We start from the raw sequence: 7572 nt of genomic DNA, 5'->3' as shown, positions 1-7572 counted from the left end.
CTTTATCATAGATAGAACTGGTGGCACATCCTTGGGCATCTCTGACACGGCTGTTGACTACTTCCTCTTCCACAAAAAAATAACTTGTTTGCTGTATCCATCTTGCTCAACACAGAAAACAGCTCTGAAGCAATAGGGACATCTGTCCCCTTGCTGATAAGACTGTCAGCTGTCCTCTTCAGGGCCCTGCCCACTCCATCCGGGGCACCCTTGCCATGGCTTGCCTCAAAGAAGTTCCACAATCCAGCAGTGAATCTTCTTCTGGACAGCTCAGTACTAAACAGGAACAAATTCCCTCGCTGCTTGTACTGAGTGCAAGGGCCATCACTGTAAAAATGGATAGTGGTAACCTCTGGATGTGCACTCTGCACATAATCAAGCACTGGTGACAAGTGCTGCCAGATTGCTGGTGGGCCCTTCTTGTCTGGAGGGGGACACTGTGCAGAAGGACACTGTCTGTATTTCTGTGGTGTACTTAGAGGTCATTTTCGGAAAAGTCAACATGAATAAAGCAGTCATGTGCTTTGAAGCCTTGTTTCAGTGCCCTATAGTGGGTAAACGGATTCTTGATGTTGGAAGTGTACATCATAAACTTGCGCGGCATCAGATTCAGTTGTTCCAGCAGTTGCTCTTGGGAGGTCTGGAACTCTTTTTTGATAGTGACTTTGGATGTACCGCCATTGGGGTCATTCTTGTGCTCCTTATCCACAGTTGCCCACTGGACATAAGTCACTTCATTCTTATCATTGTATTGGCCAGAGACGGGACGAGAGGTCCTTGCACACCGCATAGTCCCCATACATGCACTTCATGCACTCCGTTTTGCATGTGACGGATTTTAGAAGTTCATCAGGATTGAAAGTGCTGATTATCTTCAGGTGGTGCAGTTTCTGTACGATAAAACTGAGATTTTCATGCTGTTTGCACATGCAAGTCTCCTGGTCACTTAGAGTTGGGTGAACAACCCAAAAGGGGCTCAGTGAGCAGAAGAGGGAGTATGAGAAACCCATCATGTTCTGCCAAAATCTTCACATGTAGATTTTTCATTGTGGCCAAAAGGAACCTCTTCTGATTTTTGATTTTCTTCTGAGTGAGGCGTCTGCCTCTTCCCAGTCGTTAATCAACTGACATCATCCATGGTGTAAAAATCTTGGACTTTGTTTTTGAAGCCATCTACCACCCTCTTCCTATCATTGTGAAGCAGAATTCACCAAGCGTTGGATTGTTCACCCACTAATAGGGAACGTGAGCTGGGTTTAGATCGTCGTGAGACAGGTTAGTTTTACCCTTTTGTAGTTTAAGTTAAGTTCTGCATTCTTCGCATTCATCAGCCACCTTTTCTTTGACAACACAAATTAACTTTGGGAGAGACGTTGCAGCCTATATATTTTTTTTTTTCCTGTCACTATCTTTGAGATGAGTTGCCTTTCCCTTGATCCCCATGAGTTGCTGTGCCTCTGTCGGATGTCCTCCACTAAGGTGTCATGGAAGAGAAGGGTCTTTTGCATTGTAGCGCGTGGTAGCGGTCTCATTTGTTTGTCAACTTTTGTACATGGAGATGGATAATTCTGTTTCATACGCAGAATGCTTTCCTTATACCTCTCCTTTTTTTCAGGTTTGTGTCTGTAGCTGCTTTTGTATCTCTTCAGTTTGTTTCCGGAGCTTCTCTGATGTGTTTCACCTTTAACGCCCTTCATCTGTCTAAAACACACAAGTACATCACAATTACAATAGTTGTTCAATTGTTAAATTAATAACTGGCCATCACCCATTTTACACATAATCCATTTAACACACTAGCACTAACTCTCATCCTGATCTTGAACTGCTTGGCTCTGGATTATCTGCTCTGTCTGGTGAAAGCTGCGGGCTACCTAGAGGTGTGGTGAGGTGCTTTAGGGCTTCTTCCCTGGACTTGATCCTATAGTAAGTCTCCCTCCACTCTTTGTGATGTCTGCGCTTTTCCCTCTTACTAATGTTATTGACTGTTTTCTTCCTGCCTGATGTTATGTCCTCCCTGTATTTCTGCTGTTCCTTCTTACTAAGTGCAGTATCATCTCATTTCTGCTGTTCCTTCTTCAAGTATCTGACTGTTTTCTCCCTGCCTGATGTTATGTCCTCCCTGTATTTCTGCTGTTCCTTCTTCAAGTATCTGTCTCTCCTTTCTGGGTCGGCATCACGTCGAGTGTGACAGCACCGCTGCTTCTCTGCAGCACTTAATCGATTGGCTCCCTGTAAGTAATGTGTTCACATTTCAAAACCGAAAAACACTGTGAAACATAAAATCAAGAGAATAGTATTATAATGAATCAATGTATATACCAGATACACATTTAAAATGGCTATTTTATTCAAACTTCTCACTCCTGTTACTCTTATTCAGTCCTGTTACCCTTCATATGAGTAACAGGACTGAAAGTAACAGGACTGAGTTTTTAGCATAGCATTAGCAAATACATGAAATGTAGCCACATGGCATCAATGTTAATAGCATGAATAGCATGAGAACACTTAGCACCTTCAAGTGGTTACCCAAAACTATCTTTAAAAAAAAATAGGACTGTACATTGAGATTGACATTCTCAGTCATACTTACAATATGATAAAAAGAGTGAGAGAACTTACTGTTGGTCTTCCCATGGCATCAGGAGACTCAAATGATGCTACTTCCTGTTGATCATGTGACTTGTGGAATGTCCCAAAGTTTAGAGGGGGGAATGTGTCAGGGTAACAGGACTGAGTGAAAACATGACTAAAATGTGTATTTTACCTAACATATGACTTTCCTCTGAGAAAATGTATTATGTCTAAATTGGAAAGAGTCACCCAATAATTAAAAAAAAAGATTTGATTGTTTCTAATCATTATATTTAATGGTGAAGTGTAGTGGGGACGGGCTAAAATCCTATTTTTTCAGTGTTCTGGGTAGTTTTTATTAAGGTTGTACATTATGGATCTTCAAATTGCAATTAGGACCATGTGCATGACACTTTGCTTGATAATATAATGTATTATACAGATACTTTACATGCATATTTATGCATGTAATGTCCTGGGGACGGAAAAGGCACCGATTCGGCGGAATGGCCCTTACATTAATTAAATCAACCATACATTTTAGAAACGTACCGTTTTTCCCGTGCAAGCCGCCATTCCGAAGTAGCCACCTTGAGCTATAGTGTAGCCTACGACTTGTGTATTTCCTGTTATCGCTAATGGCCTAGAAAATATTATGTCCAGAGGGTCCGTGCTATTCGGGATCCTTGGGATGTCCCTACCTCAATCAAGTGTAAATGTAAAATAGTTTGTTATCCCTTTTTCTCCCCAATTGGTAGTTACAGTCTTGTCCCATCAGTGCAACTCCTGTACGGACTCGGGAGAGGCGAAGGTCGAGAGCCGTGCGTTCCTCGAAATACGACCCTGCCAAGCCACACTGCTTCTTGCACACAAGCCGCACCAATGTGTCGGAGGAAACACCGTACACCTGGCGACCGTGAATGTACACTAGAAAGCGGTACATTGCTTTTTGGACCTACGTCTCCAGAACTACAATGGCCAAGCGCACCAAGAAGGTGGGGATCGTGGGTAAATACGTTACGACGCGTTATGGCGCGTCGCTCAGGAAGATGGTGAAGAAGATTGAGATCAGCCAGCACGCCAAGTACACCTGCTCCTTCTGTGGCAAGACTAAGATGAAGAGGAGGGCAGTTGGTATCTGGCACTGTGGGTCCTGCATGAAGACTGTTGCTGGAGGCGCCTGGACACACAACACGAAGTCTGCAGTCACGGTGAGGTCGGCCATCAGGATACTGAAGGACCTGAAAAACCAGTAGACTGTTACCGGAGAATCAGACTGTCACTTTTGTGTACAGTTTGACCTGAACGCTGTGTCGAACATCTACCACAATAAAAAGCAGTCTGGAGCGGAACACCGGAGACTACTTGTACTACTTGTGTTGCTGTTAGTTCAGCCCTGTGTGTTGCCTGCCACTTGAGTGTCTGAATGTTACTTGGCGCTGATGTTAACTCCTACAGTCCCACTTCTAGCCCCTTTAAAAAATATATATTGTTGGAGCTCCAGACTTCTGGTTTGTTCCATTGGTTTTCTGTATGATTAACTAGCTCTTAAAAGCAATGAAAAGCTCATCCAAAACGAATGCAGTGGAAACATTACAGAAGATAACATGGTAAAACACTTAATTGTGAAGCTAAATATAAAGGGCTGGACATGCAGATAAGAGTGATTAATTGATGGGGTCTGACTGATGGGTTACAGTGCATTTGGAAAGTATTCAGACATTTTGTTACGTTAAAGACTTATTTTAAAATGGATTTAATCATTTTTTCCCCTCAATTGACACACTACCCCATAATGACAAAGCAAAGAAAGGCTTTTGGAGAGAGAAAAAAAAGAAACAAAACGAATCACATTTACATAAGTATTCAGACCCTTTACTCAAATCCCCGAGCTTTCTTGAAGCACCTTTAGTAGCGATTACAGCCTTGAGTCTTGGGCATGATGCTACAAGCTTGTACCTGTATTTGGGGAGTAAAAAATCAAATGTTATTGGTCCAAAAAAAAAGAAAAAAAGAAAGTGGTACATTTCCGCGTGCCGCTTAGGCCGCACATTGTGATTCGCTTGTGGGCGTGATGGTAAGCATATAGCAGCATGTTCGACTGCGCGTCAAGAATTCAGCGTAACAAGTTTGTATGAAGGTCTGGTTATTAAATGGGTACATAGTTCAATAGTAATATCCTTTAAAACGCTCTGGTGACAAACACATTTTGCAGCCCTGTTTCCAATTGGCCACATGGCTGGGATAACCTATTAAAGTAAGTAAATACATTTCGAAAATGTAAAAAAACAACGTTTTGTTAGCTAACTAGCTACAGTGCAGGCTAACTCAAATGAACTGCTAACGTTAGTTGGCTAGCTAGCTACCTAGCCAACTTCACATACTATATAGCTAGCTAAGTGAATGAAATATCACCACCTGTATTTATCACTGTAAAAAACAAACTCTAATTGCATTTGTAGATAGCTAGCTAACAACCATGGAGGAGGGTGAAAGGATAGCAGCCCCAACTGTCAGTGAGAGAGCAGGCTATTCTGGATAGGACAGGTACTTTTGTGTAGTTCCTGTCCCTAAAATTGAGGATGGAGATAATATTAACTTAATATTCAGTGCGGTCTAATTTGACTATAATGAAGTCTGTTTCTTGTGAGGTTTTCTGTCCTCAGATAAAGAGAGCTATGAAAGCCTGTATACACATGAAGAGCAGTGGTTCTCAGTCCTGGTCCTGGAGACTCAGAGGGACACATTTTGTTTTTGCCTAAGCACTATACAGCTGATTCAAATGATCAACTCATCATCAAGCTTCAAGTGGTATTTATGTATTCATTTCCTGTTATTGTCACATACTACACATTCACATATGTGTGCCCATGCATCTATCAATCCAATGTTATCATGATTTGTCATCGGGGATATTATATACTTTAGTAATCCACAATGACCTGGTGATAATTACATTGTCTTCCATTTTCCTACAAATATCTTGTAACTCGAGATTCCTTCAAAACAGTTAACATGTAGGGCACTGCAAGGTTGGGTGACCAGGGCCATCTGGGACTGCCTCCTGGAGGAATTCAGGTGTGTGATGACTACCTGTGTTCTGCATAACTTCATGAGGATGGACACGAGGACCAGGAGGGGATCTGCAGCTCGCCGCTGTGTGCCAGAGGAGGTCTGCTGCTCAGCAGGATGTTTCAAGGATGGGGTCCAACAACGCAGCAAGAGAGGCAATCTGTGTGCAGGAGGTCTTCACTTCCTACTTCTTCGAAGAGGGAGTTGTTCCCTGGCAACACCATAGACTACACTATGCACAACCAAAGGCTCTTTAAGAGCCATTCACATTGCAATAAGAGTATTTTTCCATTTACTTAGCTATGTTAACTGCAGTTATTCAATTCCCAGTTTCTCTCCCTTTGATTTCTACTTCTCAGGTGAGGGTACTGTTTAGGTAAGGGTGTGATGTCTGTACAAAAACAAAACAAGCTATTTTAAGTCACATTTTTTTCAATATGGGTATTCAAAACCCTATAACCCACATCTACACACATGTATCAATCTGATTGATGGATTGTGTTGTACAGTAACCAGGCTCAGGTGTATAACTGTGGCTCCTTCCACCTTCAAAGAATGGGCAAAAGAGCCAACCATGGAGAATAGCAAGACACTTGAATATTTCTATAACTATGCTATATTGTTTGTCCTCGTGTGTTCGTTCATGTTATTCAGCATGAGGTACTCTGCAGCCACTTAGTGTGGTGTGGACACCAGGTGAGGCGACAGATTCCTGTTGAACACTGTCCCTTTAACTACCTTCATTTCTCAATAAGTCTCTCCTTCACTTCATCCCCCTCTCCTCTTCTCCCTAAATCCTCTAGGTTATATCAGCTGTGTCGGTGAACCCCTCCTGCATCTGAACTGGCTACATCGAGGGCACAGCATGATAAGAGGTGATAGGTCACTTGGTAAGGTCAACAGGAAGTATTATTAAAGAGATGCTTTACATTGAAATATCAGTTAATGATCCAAGGTCAGTTTTGCATTTTAATTAAAAAATAAAAACACGGCATAAACATGCTCTCTACATCTGCAGATGTTTTGACGTGAGAGGATGCCAACCCCCAGTCCCATCATCGCTACCTCACCCGCTTTTAAGATAACCTTCGGGCTGACTAGAGACACTTATGTAATTGTGATGAACTGAGAGAATATTTGGGTTACACTGTGATTCATTAATCATAGGAGCAGGGGAAGGCAGCATATGTTCTTACCTCTTTCCCTTTTACACCTCTCTCGCCACCTTTCTTCCTCTATTATAATGCATAACAGATATGCATTGAAGTACAGATTGAACTTGTATTGATAACACTTGGATAATGAACTGCTTTCAATAAAGTGTTTCAAATTGAAATTAAGTCTCTCATTTGATGAAATACTACACCTATCCTGTGTTTATCAGATCAATGCAGATGAAGGGCATTAGATATGGAGATGAGCCGGTTTTAGACTACTTACATGATGCATAGGAAGTGTAGTGTACTGTTTTGTAAATTATACTTATGTATATATGAATTACAAATCAGTCTTTAACTAGTTAAATCTTGTTTCTAGTCTATTAGTTACAATGTGTAACCATTGATGTCCCAGGACCAAGATTGGTTAACACTGTTGTGGTGTATAATTGTAATACATACATGCAGACACAGCATAATACAAAGACTGGAATGTGATACTCCTGGTATTGGATAATCTCAAGACATTCATACCTGAACTGCACCTTTATTTGCCAAGGTAGAGTACATGATCAGTGAATATATTAAATGTGGGGAACTCATGCATGGTAATAACTACATGTATATACAACTTGCATCCTTTGTAATATTCATATGTGTAAACATACTGAATTGTAATTGGATGCATTTTACCGCCATCTCATACTGTGCTATGATTGGTTAAGACCACCCAAATGGTTAGGTCATGGTCAGTTTGATCCTGGTT

At 41.5% G+C, this 7572-nt stretch overlaps 1 protein-coding gene and 1 long non-coding RNA gene across 4 annotated transcripts; both read left to right on the top strand.

Moving 5' to 3' along the window:
- The first annotated feature begins 3525 nt into the window (after nucleotides 1-3525).
- LOC115147073 (large ribosomal subunit protein eL43-like) lies at nucleotides 3526-3848 on the top strand. The gene has a single exon (XM_029689064.2). The coding sequence runs from the start codon at nucleotides 3552-3554 to the stop codon at nucleotides 3831-3833; it is 282 nt and encodes a 93-aa protein (XP_029544924.1). The 5' UTR covers nucleotides 3526-3551; the 3' UTR covers nucleotides 3834-3848.
- Nucleotides 3849-4653: 805 nt separating this feature from the next.
- On the top strand, nucleotides 4654-6985 carry LOC115147072 (uncharacterized). Of its 3 annotated transcripts, none has more exons than XR_010459996.1 (5): nucleotides 4654-4834; nucleotides 5040-5124; nucleotides 5229-5388; nucleotides 5588-6539; nucleotides 6668-6985. It is a non-coding gene; the product is annotated as an uncharacterized LOC115147072 (long non-coding RNA). The 3 variants fall into 3 exon arrangements; XR_010459995.1 differs by having other exon boundaries at nucleotides 5214-5388; XR_010459994.1 differs by having other exon boundaries at nucleotides 5040-5388.
- Nucleotides 6986-7572: the final 587 nt, after the last annotated feature.

This window comes from Oncorhynchus nerka, linkage group LG19 (assembly GCF_034236695.1).
Source record: "Oncorhynchus nerka isolate Pitt River linkage group LG19, Oner_Uvic_2.0, whole genome shotgun sequence".
Classification (NCBI taxonomy): Eukaryota; Metazoa; Chordata; class Actinopteri; order Salmoniformes; family Salmonidae; genus Oncorhynchus; species Oncorhynchus nerka.
This window is presented reverse-complemented; position numbering and strand designations above follow the sequence as displayed.